At 34.6% G+C, this 20,826-nt stretch overlaps 1 protein-coding gene across 2 annotated transcripts; it reads right to left on the reverse strand.

The window, feature by feature from the left end:
- Nucleotides 1-354: 354 nt before the first annotated feature.
- Nucleotides 355-19,936, reverse strand: LOC133195601 (transcription factor GATA-3-like). 2 transcript variants are annotated; one of them, XM_061331487.1, is made up of 7 exons: nucleotides 19,766-19,936; nucleotides 18,955-19,329; nucleotides 15,660-16,097; nucleotides 13,480-13,548; nucleotides 12,328-12,473; nucleotides 7,791-7,916; nucleotides 355-2,504 (listed from the first exon to the last, which is right to left on the reverse strand). In XM_061331487.1, the coding sequence occupies exons 2-7, from the start codon at nucleotides 19,142-19,144 to the stop codon at nucleotides 2,058-2,060; spliced, it is 1,416 nt and encodes a 471-aa protein (XP_061187471.1). In that variant the 5' UTR covers nucleotides 19,145-19,329; nucleotides 19,766-19,936; the 3' UTR covers nucleotides 355-2,057. The 2 variants fall into 2 exon arrangements, with proteins under 2 accessions (XP_061187471.1, XP_061187472.1); XM_061331488.1 differs by lacking the exon at nucleotides 13,480-13,548 and having other exon boundaries at nucleotides 19,766-19,934.
- Nucleotides 19,937-20,826: the final 890 nt, after the last annotated feature.

Consider the following 20,826-nt stretch of genomic DNA (forward strand, 5'->3'; position numbering starts at 1 on the left):
TTGTTATTAAAAATTAATATTATTACAAATCTTATAATTCATGTGTACCATTAGAAATAAACCTTTGTAAGACGCGTTCATATTTTGTAAATTATGATAGATTAGCTACGATGCAAATCACAAACAACTTCATCAAAATTATAATACCTGGTGTGTTTTTGTGGATAGATAAACACTGAATTTACATGCCATTTGATACATGTAATTTACATCTTGAAATTAAGAGACAGTGCATGAAGTCAAAGCAAGAGCCACTCCTTTAGACCATTGAAAATCTCATTATACATGACAATCGATGCTTTTTTTTTCGTCTTTCCTTCTTTAATCTTTTTGAAATAATCACATAAATGACAGTTTTATTTTGGATTTCAACATTTTATTGAATTCTTGTTTTTGTATTTAAATGTATACAACGTCGTTTTACACAGCATACCCATCCTAAGTCAGAAAAAAATATTCATACATATTAGATGAATCTCAACACACATTTTTGAAAATGTGGAATGTGTTTTAAATTGCGCGCCATGCTGACATCATGAGTCACATGACAAGCAACTCACATTCGACTAAGTTATACAATTTTTTTCTACATAAAGATTTGGATTTCATGTAGATCCGTTATACGCTGCATCGCAGCAAAATCAAGATCAGGAAGATACAAAATAAACTTTTCATTAATTACAAAACATGTACAGACATCATAAGAAACTCTCAAAGATGCTATATTCAATAGCAACTCAAGCAACCACTTACATCAGATGATAATATCTATCATATTATTCATTAAATTATTTACAACTCTTGTTTTCCTATTCTAGCACTCGGGATTTAAATAGCTCATACAGAGGGATTTTTGCTTTTTGCAAAAATCACTCCTAATTTTTGATTATTTTGTACGCACACATGTATTTTTTCTTTGTACACTTAGGACTAGAAACGCAACATTTCTATGTCATGGATAAAAGACAGAGTAATTAAATACCTCATTTACAGAAGAACAAATAAATTAAGTATTTACACATACTGTACTTTCATGCTATTATCTCCAATGAGAACAGAAGATGTTGAAGTCAAATAAAATATTATAAATCATATTGAGCAAACAACAAGAAAAGTATGCTGCGTTTCATGAAAATCAAAAATGAGATTCCAAGTCATATTTGAAGGATGGACATAAATTTGTTAATAAACAATCACTAAATCATAAAAAGCACACCTTTGGCTAATTAGCATCCCCTCTTTAATAAATGTCTGGATAATTCTAGTAAAATATCCGAATATATCTAGTCACAAGGGGAGCACCCAGTGTTAGTAAAGCACCGACTCAAGTTACAACGAGGACAGAAAAACGTCCGTTTTCTCACCATCATTGACAATAGGGTGTTTCGTTTTAAATAAAAAACAAGTCCACAAGCACACATATATAAATGTCAAAGTGGAGGAGTGCGTTCTGCGAGTCGGACCCCTGCATTCTGAACGACCCGCAGGTGGATAGATTTACCCAAAACAGTTCCTCCAAGCCACCGCTTTTCTGTCATGTTGCTTCTTGGCTTTCGGTTTTATTTCACACCGATAGTTATCGATGAATAGACTTGTGAAATTTGAAACTTCAAATGTCCCATTTTAGCGTCGCGGCTGCCCGTGACTTATAAATATATCCCTATTAGGAATATGGTTTTTTCGTGACAAACGAGTTTCTTTCTGCAAATGGGACGTTCACACGCATCAATTTCACCTTTGCTGTCTGTTTCTTTATTTCTAAGTCGCTAATCGCGCATGCGTAGGACTGGCTTATTTGTCTGGCAATTGTCGCTCTGACTCGTCCATACAACTCCAGGAAGCTTTGGATACTCTTCTTGCCGGCACATTGAACTTGTTAGTCTATAAATAGCACACAAAACGTCACATAACCAGCAAAAATCTTAGCACGTCTTGTTCAGCCCTTTCCAGTGCACATGTCATTTCATTAATTCTTATCTCGTCAATTTTCATTGTTCTGTAACAAACATTAAGTTGACTACGGAATAAAAATATTCAAGACAGATGGTAGAGAATGACTATGCCATGGCTCCGATCATATTTGAACCGGCAGAAAGGTTAAGACCGGAAGGGAATCCACCTGCAGTTGTTGTGGAGAGATTCAGACCGGAAGGAAGTCCCGAATTGTAGTTACTGGATATACTGGAGAATGATGATGACATGGATGATGGGAAGTTATTGTATGCGCTGGAGAATCCCGAGTGGCCAAGGCCCGAGGAGCCCTGCATGTGCGATGATCCATGGGCAAAGTACCCTCCGCCAATAGAAGATCCGCCACCCATGTAGGTCGGCATTGGTGCGTGCATGGCATTAAGATTTGGTGGAAAACCTCCGAAGGTTTTATCCAAGCTTGGCTTCAGTAAATCGGACATAATCATTCCTTTCTTGTTCTTCTTGCTTTTAGTTGACATTTTCCTATTTCGGGTTTGAATTCCGTCTTTTTTCATTGTAAGAGGGCGATTGACCTAAAAATAAAATATAGAAAAACATTATTACGTGTGGGATTTTGACAAAAGTCGAAAATTGCAACAAACAATTAACGTTATGTGGCATGGTTTGTGTTCTGTGCCAGAGCCAATTGTTAGTCAGTCTGTTTCTGTGAGTTATAGGCCTGACATTTTGACAGTTTCTTTTACAAGCTTCGGTACGAGACACGGCTTACACTCCCGAGCAATCATCAGAAAAAGGCATGGAAAACAATTCCAAAAACATAGCTCCGATTCTACAACAACTAAATTTAAACCACACTCATTGTTTCCCATAGAAATGTCATCTGAATGAATAATTACGTGTAAATGATATCTAATCGAACTGAACTAATTCACACCATATTGACAACTCTTGGCCACGGATCAATTTCATTTTAGCAAAATGTGGAAGTAAAAATTTTCATGAATGGTTGCTTCTGCGTAAACCTGTATTCAATTTTCCCATAACCCCATCCCCATCGTTTTTCAGTCTACATAACTATCTAGGAGAGGTAGTAATTGCAGAGGACAGAATCCTCATTAGAATTTTGTGACATCTAAAGGTGCCACAATTTCTCGTCTGCAAACCCGTGTGACGACTAGAGGATCATGCTTCTGCAACTTTTGGATACGTATCCCATTGACAAGGTGTAATAGCCTCTGTCAGCCGCATTTGTCGCAAGACCTTCAGCCATTGTCCATAGTTATTAGCCCTACCAAGTCACTAATCGCCGTGTAAACCCAGGTGCACTCACGCGGAAGGATATTTCAATAGGAGTTACGCGGTCTGGTGTTTCGGAGCTTGTTCCGAGGTTGTTCGGGGTTGCTCGTGAGAGCACGTCTACGCTGAGAGAGTTACCTCTCGATAATTAGCTTTGTCGCTCATCACCTACATTTGGTGGTCACAGAAACGTGTGGCCTTTCTTGAAATAAGCTAATGCTGTTGGCAGTCACCATTGTTGAGAGACTGTACCCCATGGTGGGATAATTCTCCTTGTAACAAATGTGTTTATGTCAAAGTGAACAACCACAGTGGTACAAAAGAACATCAGCGTGTCCATGAAATAAGCATCTAGCATTCATGTACGTAATAATTCCTAACAAATCGCTAGATAATCAATATTAGGGTTTCCTTTGATTTTTTCCCTTAATTTTCAGCATTTTACCAAGTTTATCGGGACACTTAATGTAACTCTAAAAAGAAAACGAAGCAACTTTGATACACAATCGTTAGAGGGATTTATTTTGATGGGGGATAAACGACAGGTAAGCAATTAATGAAGATGAGCTGTTTAATTACGATTAAGTGATACATTGCGTAGCAGTCATTCAAGCCCTGAAGACAACTCAGAGAGTAAAAATGTCAGAGAACTGAAGAAATATATTAGTTTCATGGGATTAGGCAAGCACCGTTGGGAAGCTGAAACTATATGTATAATTGAAATTGAAAACATCAAATGGACCTTAAATTGTTTGAGCAAAATGATCTAGTCTAAGAATTTTATAATTCTTATCTGTAGGCTAAAACAATGTTATTAAATGAGCTTGCTAGAATGATTTTGAAGAGGTTTTCAATCATGGAAAATTACTTAATCTGTACTGACAAGCAATGAACAAATTTCTCAATTGGTGTTTCAGGGCAAAAGAAGAAAAAAACCATTGATTTAATGAACATCTAGAGAGACAGTCTGTATTGACGCATGCAGAGAATACCAGTGTTGAAATTTTGATGAGTTGATGATCAGAATTCCTCGTCAAAACTTAAAATTGATCATGACAATTTGAAAACAGAGTTTGAGATTTCAATCATTGTCTTTTGTCTTTCGACGCCACGTGAAGCGAGCAAAAGGGGGCGCTTTTTATTCAGCAACCAACTGCCACAGAATCAAGGCGTGTAATTCTGTGTCAAATCGTTTGTCGCCATTTGCCTTCTTTCAGTCTACATAATTTTCTACTCTAATCCCAGAACCTTGGCCGGTGGGCCGTTTTTATCTCGGATCCATCTAACTTTTAAATTTCTTTAACCGTACAAAGCCGTGATTTGTTGTGTGTAGTGTTTTCACTGAGAGATAAGGGTGATCTTGTTGTTGGAAGTTATCAAGAAAATCGAATTGTACTTTTATGAACATTACATCACAATTCCCCAACACGACAAAACAACATTTTAAAAATCATTGGTGTATGACTTTTGATTTGAAACTGTGTTGTTGAAATGGTAAGAAAAATTAAAACGGTCTTAAACAGGTGTGCCATGATGAACAATCAATAAGTCAGTCAAAAGAAAACTCGTTAGATATGCCTTCATTTTATGGCTAAATGAATTTATAGAAAAGTAATTTTTTTAATATTCTAAAATTCGGAAAGTACTGATCATAAATAATAACTATTCCATGCACTGGTACATAGAGAATCTGAGAAGAAATGAATCTAATGACAAAAAAATAATAATAAATAATTCATTAAAAAATAAAACCCGTAGTGGAAATGTAAAGTTTTTAAAGTACCACATAATTGTGAAAAATTCGTGATGCCGTGTTCTGGTTTTTATGCATCTAATCAAAGGGCGTATTACCGCTCTCAACAAGAAAAGAAGAGAGTTTCCGAGTGACAAGCACTCTTCGATGTGCAGAGTTACAAAAGTGACAAAGACGATTAGGAACTCGAGAAGTTGGTAGGAGATGGGGGAGAGTAATTTAATCAGGCGTGAAAAGATGGTGGATGTCTCCAACGAGTCTACTCTACTGTCCTACCGACTCCTGTGTTAGTCTTTTGATCTATTTTTGTCTCTTAAAGGTATATATTTATATGAATAGCGGGTATGATGGGCTTGCAAACTTTCCCTACCGCGCTAGGTGGTGATTTCGGTAGTATATGATGCTTTTACGCGGGTCATACCTTGTAATTAAATGTTTTTATCCACAAGACTTCAGTTTGAATAATAATTCTTATGAATAAAATGACTATGACTACCCCCAGTCGTCGCTTTTTAAAAAATCAAAAACGGTAAAAACAGGGATGAAAGGTATACCCTTGGTGTAGAGGGTCCGTTAACGTTTTGTGTAATTTAATAAATCAGTTCGGAAACTTTCTTGTTTTGTGCAAAAAAACATATAACCAATATTAAATTTCACCTGCGACCCCGAAATGCATTCCAAATGATCGGTTTAAATGCCCACCCAATAACAAGTACACCATCACTGCAACAAAGAACATTTTTGTGCATAAGTATAGTGATCAGTGATAATACCGGGAAACAATAAGAAACAAAACCGGAAACAGACAGAAAGAGAAACTACAGCTGATGGCCAAGTCACACTTCCTTTGGTCAGAGAGGGCCACTTGAGGTTTAGAGGTAGCTTTGCGGGTTTAACAAGAGCGGGAAAGGGGGACACTTATTTTCTCACTGGAGTCAGTATTGATATACCGTGGTTACAAAATAAAACTTTCGAAAGATCAACCCATATAGGAACATAGTTTTACAACGAATTAACACCGATAAGTTATCGATTTGTTTAATTATTTAAGGTACATCATCACCGGGTCGTAGCAATAGAAACGAAGGAATTTAGTTGGTTGGGTAATGGAGTTAAAAATTAAGAGCAGAAGCAAATTAGAGAATTCAAGACATTATTTGCTAAGTCATCGGAAACTGTGTTAAAACAACTGAGGGAGAAAGAACCATGAATATATACAACCGACTGATTGTTTGAAAGGAGATTTGAATAGAATTTGAGGTTAATTTGATGGCCTGAGTATTTTCTGCAAATCTGTTCTCCGTGATTTGTGAAAGTTAATCGATATCGTTTTTACCTGTGCAGGATGCAACAGCCAGAAGACCGCTTTAATAAACTGCAGTTTGTGGAATCAATTAAAGGATATAGTTACGTTTTGTTGCTCACAATTATGACAGCAAAATGTTGATTTACAATTTTGAAAGGTAGAATAAATCTGTGTTTTTGCTTGAACAAATCTTCGTGTTGTTTTGTTTTTGTCCTACCGTCCTTCAATGGTAGATTTTGAAGGTCAAAAATGTTACCACAAGAGTTAATGGTTCATATACCAGATACAAGGCGGTTCTGAAATTATTCATGTAAAGTCTATCTGTGTTTGTATAATTGATGTTTCATAAAAACCAATGTCATTAAAAATTATGAAACACTTAAATATCCACATTTTGGCCAAGTCTACCCAGCACAGCTAGGCACTTAGTGAACGAAGCAGAGGACGATTCATTTAGCCTTCGTTATTAGTTGACAAGGAAATTGCTGATCAAACCCCAAGGCAGGGAGAAAAGACTTTTTGTTCATATTTTAAAGTTTGGCCCACATAAAAGAATTTATAAAGTTTCTCCGCGTAAAATAAACGACTCCCCCTCCGTTTCACCAATTTAATCGAACCGACTGACGACAAATGGACTTATCGTCAGCCGAGAAAGCCCGGTACTTGGTACCCCCGAGGACTGAAGAAACGTCTCTCCATGCCCCGCTGAATTCCATTTGTATTTACTTTCATCTTAATGATATTGAAAAAATACTTCTTCTAAATAGTGCATTAGGGGCCAAAAAATGAGGATATCGTGAAATTAATTCAATATAAATTTATTGTCGATTTCCTTTGCTTTCGCGTCAAAAATCAATAAAAAGAATTTTTATCACCCTCACGAGGTTGAGTTTAATTTCATTAATTTGTTTAAAAATTGATATATTCCATATGCTGACAAGAATGTCATGTTCAGATTAGGTTTTGATAATGTTTTCAGTATATCCCGAGGGGATCGGATTTGTTAAACACATGTTCAACAGGTTCGGGTATGTTTCATGTCAAAAATGTATTAAAACATCAAATACGTGTCTGTCTATTCAACTCCCTACCCCGGGTCCCGAAAATTTACGACACCCATTTACGACTACAGTAAATGAAACTAGATTTTGTTTACATCAGGTTTAGAGATATCCATCGCATCCCAAAGGCAGAAAACCCTTAAGGCAACACACATGAAAAAATTCCTATTGTCTTTTTAAAAGTTTGTAAATTCTTGTATGCCATTTAAACAAATGTTTTCGCAAGTTCTTTGTTTTTGAAAGTATTTTTTCGCCTTAAAATGCATTCTTAAAATTACATAGCTGAAAGTATTTCTTTGAAGTTCCTCCACACCCGCTTTAACCAACCACAAGATGGAAGTGTAAGCCATTCTCAAAATAATAATAATTATTATTATTAATAAAATTAATGGGTTTCCAAATTCCAAGTTTTTGCAAAAAGTGAAAATAAATATAAACTTACATTATGGAGTTTGTAGTAGAGACCACATGCGTTACAGACGGGGTCGCCATTTCCATTTCGTCGCCACAAAGTTGTGGTGTTGGTGCCGCAGTTAGCACAGCTTGTGCCCGCTCTTCTGGCAGCAGACTGAAAAAAATAAAAAAAAAAAAATACATAATAAAATAAATCCGGGTACAAATCCGTTATTTTTCAAGTTTTATAATAACATTAAGATTTAAGATGCTGGTGAAAATCCTTTAATTCTCAGTGAAACAGAGTAGAACAGCAAAATATAGTTAAGTAGTGACGAGAAAATAATCGCTTGCGCCTACGAGTTTTGGAAGATCTTATCAAGCTTTCACTCGTATCAGTTTGCTTTTACAGAAAATTCGGCGTGGTGATTATCTATCAACAGTTTATTATAACTGATTAACAATAAAAACAATTTATCTTCCCTTGTTTACATACAAGGATGATTCACTAAAATCGACGGCATCGATTTATTCACAGAAAATAACGAGATGGAAGGAGTTGAATTACTGACTGACAGCAAAAACATTGAGACGCAATGGAGAACCGAACTTATAAAACAGCCATTCCTCCGAGCACGGTTTTGATAGGAAAATTGTCTCAAATTAATAATATTTTATTCTTAATCATTTTACCCCGTGGGTGCTTTTCACCGCATAGCACAGAAAGATACTATTGTGTTCATTTTCGAGCGAAATTCAATGTGTTGTAATTAGGTTGTAGTTCAGATGTAGAATTTTTGGTGCCTGATTGGGTTCTAAATACTAGCGTGCAGAAACCTGATCCGGTGCTTAGTGGGGTAGGGCCAGCAGTAAAGAGGCTAAGGTGACAAGCATGCCTTTGTTTCAAATAGGAAGGTTTTCGTAAGCTTCTATAGAGGAAACACTATTCATTTCATTCGAATGACAAATTCCCACCGAAAGGTAGAATGCAAAATGTAGGGCGTTTGACCTTTGCGTGGCCTTGCATGTACAAGTTTCCTCTTTTCGAAAAAGGGATTTACCTCAAATTTCTATCAATTTTTTTTAAATATGGGTATAAATTAAGTAATTCAGAATTAGACACCTCGTCCGTAAAATATTTCAGAGCACTTGCCGTATAATTGATTATATAAATTACATTAAAGTATTTGTCATAATGATAGGCCTACTGCAATAATGCGAACACTTGTTCTAGCATGGCTTTGCATATTATTTACTGCTTCAATAATTGAACTTGAAAATGTAAGCTCCTGTTTCGCACATAACAGGATCATTTTCCTTTGACATATGGTATTTATACCGTAAGCTTAGGATATAGAAACTGTGTTTAGAAAACAAAGAAGACAAGAAATTTATTTTTATCTTTTTTAAAGATTTATAAGTTGCTAGATTACATGTGTATAACCTCACAAGGTGATAATCAACGACTTATTATTTTGGTATATTTATCTTCAACTAATAAAGTATATCTGATTTTTTTCTTTTAATGATAAAATTATAAAAACGTCGACAAGTTTCCTATCTGCGTTAAAACCCTTTCAACAAGACTATGCTATGGTAGATCCATGGGGAAGATTTTCAAGGGCGATAATTATATATCTTTTGTTTCTGTCTTTAATTTGTTACTTTACAAAACCTCCAAAGAGGCCCACACTTGTTTAATTACAGTTAGACGGATGGATACTTGTTTTGTTTTTGACTTCTATTAAGGAGCAATATCCGAAAAATGATATCAATTTTATCTAAATTCATCATTTAACTGATCACATTCATTGGACACTGATAGCATGAGCAGGGCCACGGATACCTTTTTGCAGAAATCTGATTAGCAATATTTGATGACACAATCAAATGATCCGCGCCGATTTCCTGATAATGTGACGTCACGGCACGTGAAACGTATTGTTTCAAAATGTGTATGTTTTTCTGCAACTAAATGATAGCCGGCGAATCATAAAACCCGCTATCTAATGTTTTTCATCGAAATCGGAATTTAAACAGAGATAAGGCGATAATTCAACAGTACACGAAAATACAGTGATTATCTGATTGGGTCTTTTGTTCTTAAGTAAATCATTGCAATAACGAAGAACCTATTGAAATCTTTATCGGGCCATCAAACACCTTTGTCAGAATTAAATACAATTATAAATGTGTATAAAATGGCAGCAATGTCTCTCTTCTATCAAGTGGCATCCACTAAAATAGGGCTAGGATTCCGAACCATTGTTCTTAGAGGGGCCTTGTGTGTAATTAGTCAGCCCAGACCAATAAGGCCCTCACAGAAGGCTACTGGAACGATACAAAACAATACTATTCAATTGAACTCTTTCGTGACATTTGGACATTCTGAGATTTTTCAAAATCATTCTTCTTTGTTTTAAATGGGACTTTGTCTCTTAAGACGATCTACGCAGTCCAAACTAAACGTAAATTTTATTGATGATTGTTATAGATATTTTCAACATACTGTAGAAATTTCCCACAGAATCGTCCCTACCATCTCCTATCGGCCTGTGAATTTCGTTTATCATTTAGTGATATCTGCTAACGCGTTCTGAACTGTCAACGGCATTTTTTTTATCATGTAAAACTTCTTATAATATGTACTTCTATGACAAAAAATTACAAAAATTAAATTTTGGATTTTTTTTTTATGTTAACTTAGCTGTGAACATATTCAGATTATTTTAGTCAATAGCCTTAGCTTCTATTGGAAGAAAAATAAATATTTGTTTTAGATATTCATCATATCATTTTTTTTGGATTTATATTGTTTGCGGATACATTAAAAATTCTTTTTTGCACTCTCAACACAGAAGCTTTCAAAGGCTATTTCTTTTATTATTTATAACATTCATCTAGAAATTTTAAGGAGGAAATATTGCTTATAGTTTTGACACACTGAATAATTTTGCACAACGAATATTACTAACAGTGTCTTTTTTTAATCGTTCCGAATTTTTTCACAAATATAAAAGATTTCAGATTTCCTATCTTCGTCCTCACTGTTGCATGTACAAAATTTTAATTAAATGCAATAAAAAATTCAATCTCTATTACAAGATTTTGTACTATTAAGGTCCAAATATAAATGATCTTGAGTAATATATATTCTGACAAGTCGGCAGGTGCGTGTTTTGACGGTGGTATTTTTCCTCAATATTTATTTAATCGTTCTCGTTTTTGCATCATGCTGCATTCAATGTAAGGCCCTATATCGTAGGAGATGCAAGGCATCTGTATAAAAAGCATTAATGTTGTTCATGATAAATCATATTGCCACGTAAGATTAATTTTTCTGACATTGCTTGGTGCTATCAACCCCTAAAACGTTGTGGCCGTTCTCTAAGAAATAACATTCTTTATGGGTATTATTTCTACACGGCAGATGATGAAATATGTGCCATCATTAAGAAAACACTACATTCGTTCTTTTTTGACAACCTGCTAAAATCTATATTCAAACACTGAGTATATCCCGCTGTTCCGAAAATTGTTTCAAAATGCTCAGAACGGATTGTGTTGAAAAAAAAAATTATCTTTGGATATTTCTAATTATTTTTTAAGAGAATTCCTTTTCTATGTTCAGTAAGAAAAAGAAAATAAATTTATATGTATGCTATACAATTTTTCCTTCATAGAAAATATGCATTTTTTTAAAAATTAATTTAGAATTTAGAAGACATAAAATTTTACAACAGTTACCGAGGCGTGGTGAAAAGAAACCCGGCTTTTACGATATTTTAAAAAAACACCATTAATAAACTTTTTCTTATTGAAATTTTTCTCTAAATATATGGCTCAACTTTTCCCTGGTACAATAAGGTTTGGTGATATCCAAACCCTCATACGAGTCTTGTCACAAAGTCGGGTATAAATCACTCCGCTCGACAGCCCTTAAATGCCTTTTTATTTGACAAATTCTTGCTCCTCGACAAAATTACAGTCAATTAATATTATTAAAAATTCTCAACCATGACAGTTGCTCTATTTTAAAATGGGTTTTGATTTTTTACGATCAGTTTTTTGAAATGAATCATTTCAATATTTTCTTTAAAAACAGAGGAACATTTAAAATGTAAAATATGTTTTGGGGTATCTTTAATTTGCCATGTTCTTTCCGTTATTAAATGAAAGCCTTTTAGTGAAGTAAATCTGCGGGAGTGATTCTGCTTACAAAAAGAAAAGGAAGGAAAAGCTACATGGTCTGAATGAATCGTTTGGCTGGAACTATCAACACAGATTATCGCGTCAGGCGGTATCTAATGCTTCTACCAAAGTGATATATACATTCTCCTATGAATATGAGGGATTTCCTCTATCATTTCCATCTGAGATCAGCCTTGATAAGTCAACTCTTCGTAGAAGCGATTAAAAGGTTATATCAAAAGCGTGTACAGATTCTCTACATCGATAATCCACGATGCGCATCCGATAAGCATAAATTATTCTAGAGAGTTTACTGGATTCCTTATTGTTAGTTTAAAGTACAGAATTTATGCAATTTCTTGCATAATATCTGCATGAAGAGCGTTAATACTCACCAGTCGCCGCTTAGGTTTGATCAAGGGTCTATTTTGTCCGTTCATTTTATGGTACAGTCCACAGGCATTACACAAATAATGACCAGTCCCGTCCCGTCGCCATAAGGGCGTTGACGTGGCCCCACAGTTGACGCATTCTCTGCCCTCTGAAAGACAAAAATAAACTAATATTAGTTAAACAGGAGAACTCCACTCTTAAATAACATAACACAAACGACAAGTTCAATTAAATATTTATTCATAAATAATTCTCTAATTTTACAACTAATGGTCATGCTTTGGGTCGGATTTTTTTTTATGTCTATATATGAGATTGAAGAAAAACATATATATACATTAAGTGCCGAATTAATGTATTAATTTGATTTTCTATATAAGTAGCTCTAATGCTCCAATTACACTTCTAGACGAAGCTTTTCAGACGGTTTCAACGGAAGAAAGGTATTCTTCGGAGGGTTAGACAAAAATTTTCGTTAGAAAAGCAGAAACGTGTCGCCGGGGGCACTTGACTTTTAGCCTATTATTATTATTTTTGAAACAAGCTTTTTCGTAGAGTATCATTAACAGTTTTATAATCTATATGTCGTTGTTTGCGACCCTTATGACATATGCTGAACACGTATGTTTATTTTTAGTTCATAATTGCACAATTTCAGTTGAAGGCATATATACTCACCGGGGAGTGGAGACATTGCCCGCCCCTCCCCTGGTCATTGCCTGCCCTAACTCCCGGATGATTTATAAGATTATAATTACAATTTTCGTCCCTTAATCCCAAAAAACAATGTTTCTTGTAATCCCCAAATCGTCCCTAATTATGGTATTTTTTATTTACCTATCAGAATAAATAAGATTAGCGCTAGGACTGGTGTGTGTTGTGTAACAGCTATTCATGGCCCCTTTCGTATAATGGTTGTAAATCCCTGACGCGACCTATCTTTTTAGTTGGGCTTACATACCAGTTGGAATTTTTCTAGTCACATCGTAGTGTAAATCCCTCCCTCGCTGCGTTAATTGATGTTTCGAAAATCTCTGGGTGGATTAGTAGAATATTAAAAGTTAAAAAAAAAAAAAGATGTAAAAAAGGACCTTTTTCTTGTGTATATTTTATCTTCATGGATTTATTGTTTCATAAGAAGCTAGTTTTCTAACCTTGCGTATTTTGCCTTGCACTTCCGGGGAATGCCATGGATAACAGCTCGTCATGTCGCCCTCCCAATCCTAAAATTTTCAGATTTCCATTTTTTATTTGGTTTCTATTTTTTTCTCTAATTTTGAACTTCTAAAACCCCCTTCACCACACCCGAAAAAAATTCAAATTAAAAAAACAAACAAAACCCTTATATCCAGTGCAAGGACTAAATTTAAACGTGAAATATCTACACCCCAATCCACTACCTGATGTCTAAAATGCAAAAAGTTTAAATATACACCAAGTATGAGTGATTTTTTTTTATATTTTTGTGTTAAAAAATCCGACTCGCATATGATTGTCTCAATTCAATGTTTATCAGTAAAAAAAAAACTTTGCTCTAGCCTTTACAGGCAGATTTCACTATGTTTTTGTTGCGAAGAGTTTATTCAAATTTATTGAGCAAAAGAGCTCGTATTACCCTCATACATAATGCTTTTCAATGGTCTCTTCCTTGCGGACTTCAAGCTTATTATAATAAAAATCTATCAATTATTCCTCAGATTCACGATTTCAAAAAGCGTCAAATTTCAAAAAAATAAAAGTGAACGGGTCCTCGATTTATTATTAACGATGGTTTCCTAGCCATTGATTATTGAGTTCAACCAAGAATTACAGTGCATTTTTCCCCTTATAAAGGTGTATATTTCTTTCCTCTCTCTCTCTCTCTCTCTCTCTCTAACTGGGAACCACTTTCCTGATTGTTCCTCCTTAATTTTATTTTTCACGATTTGTTAATAGTTTACCACATTTATCCAATTAGATAGGAGAGGGCTTGCATGGTGTTTAAAGGAGGAGGCAATCGGGAAAACAAATAAGCGTTCACACGGTAGCTATACCAAAACACATGTAGACAGAAAATTAAGAAAACACACACAACTTGTTAAATTGAAAAGTGTCTTCAGATAGTTAACCCATATCTATTTCACTTAATTATATTTAATGCCGCTGAGAGAAGCTAAGATTATTAAGTAATTTGGGAAATATTTTTAACAAATTTATTGTATATGTAATATATTTAATTCAAGTAAAAAAAAAATATATAGAGTTAGATTTATGGAAAACCATCTTCTGTATTCCTGACCACTTTTACCATAAGAGGGTCTAGGGCGTATAGCCAGAAGAGAAAACCACGAACCCCCTGTTCTAGTGGGCTCATTTCCCGACCTGTTTCCGATATTTGCGGATATGTTAAGTAGGTCTGTCAAAATTTAAACATTTATTGAAATTTTACTTCTAAAAGGAAGCATAAAAAGTTTTTAGTTTTCTTATTTTACTATCTCATTAAGAATTATTTTGAATTTCATTGATTGTTGGGATAATGGTCAGTATTTTTTTTTTCTTCGAAAGAAATATTTTTAGCAAAAGTAAAAATTAGCGCATTAAAAAAAAAAAAATAAGGAGCTGGATGGAATATATTTTATTGTTTTATCAAAAGTGATTTATAAGAGAGAAAATTATCATTAAACTGCATGCTTTAGAAACACTTGACCATGCCGGAAAAGGTTAAACGATAGATGAAAAAGATAAGGGCCGAATGACGCGAGACCGACTTGAATCTTACAATCAGGTCCCAATAGAAACAAGTTGTAAAAACTTATCAACTACTGTACAAGAGCTACATCTTGACAGCAAAAATCTTAATGCTTTTGTTTTATTGTTCTTTCTGGGCAGTAAAAATAGAACACTCGGAATGGACCCGACAGAACAATGGGGATGGCGCGCAGTCATAGGGATTTTTTTTCTTTTTAAATTTTTTGAATATCAAGGTTGTGACCAAAACATTTTACATTTTCGGAAAATTTTTCAGATTTCGTGGAACGAAAACTTAATTGATACATTTCCTGTTTTAATGTACATCTTGCTTTTCAAGCATGGAAACAGATATGGCAACTTAGAAACAGTTAGCATCATATTTTTCCGTTCATCTGCTTAAAATGTTTACTTTTAACAATAATATGTACATCCGGAAAACTGGCCTGACGTCACCCTAGTATTTCCTAAGTATTTGCATTCTACTAGGATATTAAACCTCTCCAAATCTCTTTTGTCGATGGTGCTTTTTTTTTTTTTTTTTTTTTTGTAAGTGTTAGCATTCACGGCAAATCAACATTTCTAATTAATAAACAAAATTAATTACCTGCACTTGACCTCGCCTTGGTCCTGGGTCGTGATAATGCTGATGCTTTGAATACACTTGCTGCTGCAGGGTGAAAGCTTGGATACTCGGAACTATATGACGGATACGTGGGAATGGGGTGAGGTGTCGAATGAGTACTTGGGATGAAGGGGGAGATGCCATTCTCCAATGATTCCGAGGGTTTGGGGGGTTTGCTGTCTGGGGTGTATTCTGTTGAGGCTGTAGTCTCGGGTGTGGATCCATCTTTTGGAGGAGTGGGAGGGAAATTAAATGAACTGGAGGTAGGGGGGTGTACTGAGAGGGGTGCCGTGGGACTCTGGTGCTTGCTGTTGTATGGGCTCATGCCTGCCCATCCAGAATGGGCGTGAATGGGCTTTTCTGCCGCGACAAATGGGTGAAGTGCTGTTGGGAAATACGGCCTGCAGTTGCTACCAGGAACTGAAGCAAAACATAAACGTGAACATTAAGAAAATCGCTAACTATAATTGCTATCAGAATATCAATTTTCTCTCGTTTTCCCTATTTAATGTATATGATTATTAATTACACCCAATGTATATGAACCACTACGACTTGCAGAAAATTTCCGTTGGTGTGTAATTAATTGTTCTTGTATCGCAGTTTAGTCCTACGGAGACTGTTCACCACAGAGTCAGCGCTTACCATGGAAAATTAAGTACAATCGATATCCATTGTGTTTAGGGTAGCCTTAAAAGCAAGTGTGTGATAATTAAAACAAAAACTTAGTCTGGATTATAGATTTCTAAAGTTTTACAAATATTTATAATAAAAAAAAAAGAGGAATTTTGCTGAACATTATGAGGAAAATCTGCATTTAAAAACAAGAAGAGACATGATGAATGTTTTGATATGAAAGTTTTTGTACAGATTTCTGATGAATACGAATTCAAAATCCCACGCTCCTTTCTATGCATCTAAGATTTCAAGTTGTCGAGAGAAAAACAGAGCATTGTACAGTTCGTTGAAACTTGATTTGAGAATTTGGCGGAAAAGTACTTTTAAGCTTCGTTTGCTTGTAAAAAATTCCATGTTGTAAATTAGAACAAATTGTCTTTCGATTAAATTAACTAGCACATAATTACTTGCAGAAGCAGTCTGGTTTGTAAGAATGTAATACGAAACCGCGGCTACATGTCTAACATTTCCACGTATTGTAAAAGAGGGATTGGGAAAGAGGCTGGACAGGGTGCGACTAATTGACCAGTAGGGAGCCCAATGACAGGAGAGGGACAAGGATTATTCCTCATCAAGATCTCTACGGGGATCATTTGCTTATTTCATCCTCGTTTACAATCCTATAATACCAAAGTCGATCTGGAAAATGTAAGGGACTTGACATTGAAAACATCTGGAAGATGCAGTGAGGACCTGTTGCTTTTGACGGTTTATTTTCAAATAAATATTGTGTTAATGTGGGAAATCGGCATTTAATAGAAATCATTTCGAGGACTTGAGGTTCACGTTTCTTAAACAACTGAAGTAAATATTTTGTCTAGAATTACGTTTTTCTCGTTTTGATTACTTAGAGAAACAATTACTCTATTCAAGGCTACTTTTTTACAATTCGGGGCCTGTTAGACGCCAGTTCTAATATTCCTTGAAATGACTTAGCATGGGAAACTTAAAGCTAGGGAGGTAATAAAATTGTTCTAGAGTGTCGAAGATGCTTGATGGTTAAAAAGTATTCAACACCCATGTCATTTCCAATTAGAACGGGTCAATAAAATTAGTAATTCAACAAGCCTGTTAGAATTTCTCCTCTGTTTTTTTAATTAGCGAACATTTTTCACGAATATTTTTCTTCGGAGTGATAAAGCGCATACACCCCTCGCTGAAATTAATGTTGAAAATAAATGTATATTTCTTATCTCTGTTTTGAAAACCTAACTCACCGATAATCAAACGAGATAACATAATCAAGATTATCTCGGGGGTTTTTATTTCTCACGTTGAGATGCTGAATGTTTGAATTTTACAGAAGGGGTATTTTTCCAAGCTCTGAATTTTTGCCAAACTGCAGACAATCCTGTTATTTTCACAAAAGTGTATTTAATTCACACAAAATTTTATGCTCTACATCTGTACGTTTAGAAATTAGGAAAGTGAATGGATACTTTGAAAAAAAAAATGAGAAAATAACTGTTATACATTGTTGTTGGAATTTTAAGCATATATATACGTGTATTATTTTGGCAAGACAGTAATAATGACACATAATGCAAAGCGGTCGTTATTATAGATTTAAATTTCATATTACGACCGCTTCCCTCGACTCCGTGACGCCCGGTCAGGAATTTAGAGAATACCTTACAGTAACACTTTTTATTTCAGAATTTTGTTGAAAAGTGAAAAACACACAAGTACATGTGAAAAAGAGATTTGTGGAGAGAGAAAAATAATTTTAAAACCCGTCTGTCCTCCAACGGCTTAATGTCAGACTATACCTATATATAGTTGGGGAGACACTGATGTATATAGGGCATTGCTTCTGTTAAGGATAAGTGTGTGTCTATTTCCGATGGACAGAGAACAAGGAGAATTAGAAAACGATGTACTTAAAGACTGACACATGGTATAGAAATCGGCGGGCTGTATCGATGACATATAATCCACTTAATTAAGCAAAAATGAAAACACTAAAATTGGAACCGTGTGTTATTATCATAGAGTACGGGGAAGTTCTTCACGGGGTGTACATTACATGTTTATATGCATATCGATAGGGGCTAGAAAATTTAATCTTATTACCAATATAAAAAATAAGCTAAATTATTTCTTCTTAGTGAGTCACTAAGAGTATTTCGTATTAGTATAAGTGAAGACACAAAATCTATTTCATTAGACAAGAAAAATAAATGTTTGTGTAAAGTGGAATTTGTGCAGAGCTGCGTGGCTAATTTCTTTTCAGATGGACGACGATAAGACGAGACTTATTAACATGAATTTTCTCTACTGTTATTTAAAACTAGAGTCCCAGGACAATCCGCTAAAAATCTGGCAGCACAATGACCTAATATTATTATTATATATTTGTCGTGTACCGTAAGTATTTTAAAAACACTTGACATTTGTTTTTTCTGTCCATGCAACATTGTGTTTGTCTTGGTTCTTTTTTAAAAGATATTCAAATAAATATTTAAATAAAAAAACAAAAATAAAATAAAATGATCAAAATTAAAAAAAAAAATCTTACTTACAGAATAATACGTCTGTGAATTTATGAATATATTTAATTTAATGAATTGACATAAATTTAAAGTTATTTATTACATACCATGACTTGATCTGTAGTTGTGCATTGCGCGAGCAGCTTGATTATAGTAACCGTTCATTCCTGCATTGGATTCTAAAAAATGCGGGGGGAACATGTCCCCTACATCTTCTGAGGGTAGCATCCCCACGGACTCGTATGCGTTTCTTGGGGGCTCTGCCCGGAGCCAGGCGTGCTGCTGTTCCGCTTCCATGATAATAATAAAGTCACAGAAGAAAAACTAGTCAAGTCCTTTTTTCTTGTCAGTTTTCTTTGTGTTATTCCAAGTTGGGATGGTGTATTTTATAACAGTTTATGTTTTTTGGCAGCTCTGTTATGTGATTCCACAAACTGAATATTTTTCTTCTATATTCAGAATTCTCACAATTTCTATTTAATCTGGAAAGAAATCAAAATATAATTATTATACATACAATTAATGTAATATTTTTTCAATCAAAAACATAAAATGTTATGGATTACTTAATTATCTTTTAACATTTTGATATTATCATGTTCTTGTAAAATACATAAGTCCACAACAGAAATTAAGATTAAACATTTTCTCACAATTAAAAAAATAAGTTTCTTGAGTGGAATTAAAAACACATCCTTGATGTTAAATTAAGCCTTTTTGCTAATTGCTCAAACCATATCTGATTAAATATTTAACTGATATAGATAAGAATATATGTGTCCGAAAGATGAAGTCCCCTTATCTCAAACAATCCGTTTACAAGATCACGTGTTTTTAGAAATTGTATCACAGAGCATCTTAATAAGCATCGAGTTAAAAATCACGACGTTTTCAAGCACTTTACGTAAACAAACTTACACTCCAAATGTTCCCCGAATGCATGCTTAAATGCAACTTCACACAGTAATACCACACACAAAATGCTGGTATTTTCTAATCTTATGTTTTTATCCGAACAGTTAGAGAGAATACCGTGATATGCTGATAGGATAGCTAGTTTGTTTCATGTATACGAATTCACTCAGTTTATCCATTTTTTGTCGGCGCCTTATGGTTACATATTCATTGTGTGCTGGCGAGACGAAGCTTAGCGATCCAATCACATTTGTTTAGCAGTTAAACCCCGCCTACTTTTGTTAAAATATATCAATCAGTGTAGTCATCCGTAACAGAACTGCAGCGTAAATAACCGTAAGGGGTGTGGTTTAATATTCGTCGACCCGCCTCAAGCAACAATTTACCAATAAGATGATTGGATTTTTGCCGCTGAGCATTACCAAGTATGTGATATAATTTGGGGATAATTATGATTCAAAAAAGCTGTATGTAATTTTAGTAAATTTGAAACACGCATTTTAATCTTTTTAACACAGAATCCACCAGTTTGTAGATTAAATTTATTTCAAGATTAACAAGATATTATTGAAAAATAAGATTATTATGTGATTGTAGAAAATTACAAGAAAAAATATTTGACAACGAGAATTTAAAATAAAGAAACAATAAAGAGGTTTAAAAGAACAATGCACTTAACTGTAGCTCATGTAAATTTGACGGTTATAAAAGAGAACATTTTTAAGCTTTAGGAGTGAAAGAAAGATATGTGTTTATATCTTTGTTTACATGGTAAATAGGTGAAAATGGGAATCAGATAAATGTCTACGCACACGTCCAATTACCTCGAAAGGTACAGACGATTCCTTTATCAACCAATTCCTTAGAATGATCTGTGATTCGAGTCGTTTTCTTATAACAGTGATGATACAATCGGCCAACCTCATCATTGCGAAAATGCTGATGCCTTCCGATTAACCTGCAGGGATTGATCAATCGTGATATTGCTAGGTTTTTCGTCGATATCTATTAGAAGGGTATTAACGACAAGTAGATATTGTGAGATATTTAAGAAATATCAACTC

The sequence above is a fragment of the Saccostrea echinata genome, unplaced genomic scaffold (assembly GCF_033153115.1).
Source record: "Saccostrea echinata isolate AGI-Se365-2 ecotype Australia unplaced genomic scaffold, CSIRO_AGI_Sech_v1 ptg000029l, whole genome shotgun sequence".
Taxonomy (NCBI): Eukaryota; Metazoa; Mollusca; class Bivalvia; order Ostreida; family Ostreidae; genus Saccostrea; species Saccostrea echinata.

Bases quoted from the DNA above. Each gene is read 5' to 3' on its own strand.
- LOC133195601 (XM_061331487.1), bottom strand. From the start codon at position 19,144: ATGGAAGCGGAACAGCAGCACGCCTGGCTCCGGGCAGAGCCCCCAAGA. The intron at 12,474-13,479 runs GTTAGAAAACTA...TTTGTCTTTCAG, and splicing joins TGCAAGGCAAAATACGCAAG to AGGGCAGAGAATGCGTCAAC. The intron at 7,917-12,327 runs GTGAGTATTAAC...TATTTTTTTCAG, and splicing joins TCAAACCTAAGCGGCGACTG to TCTGCTGCCAGAAGAGCGGG.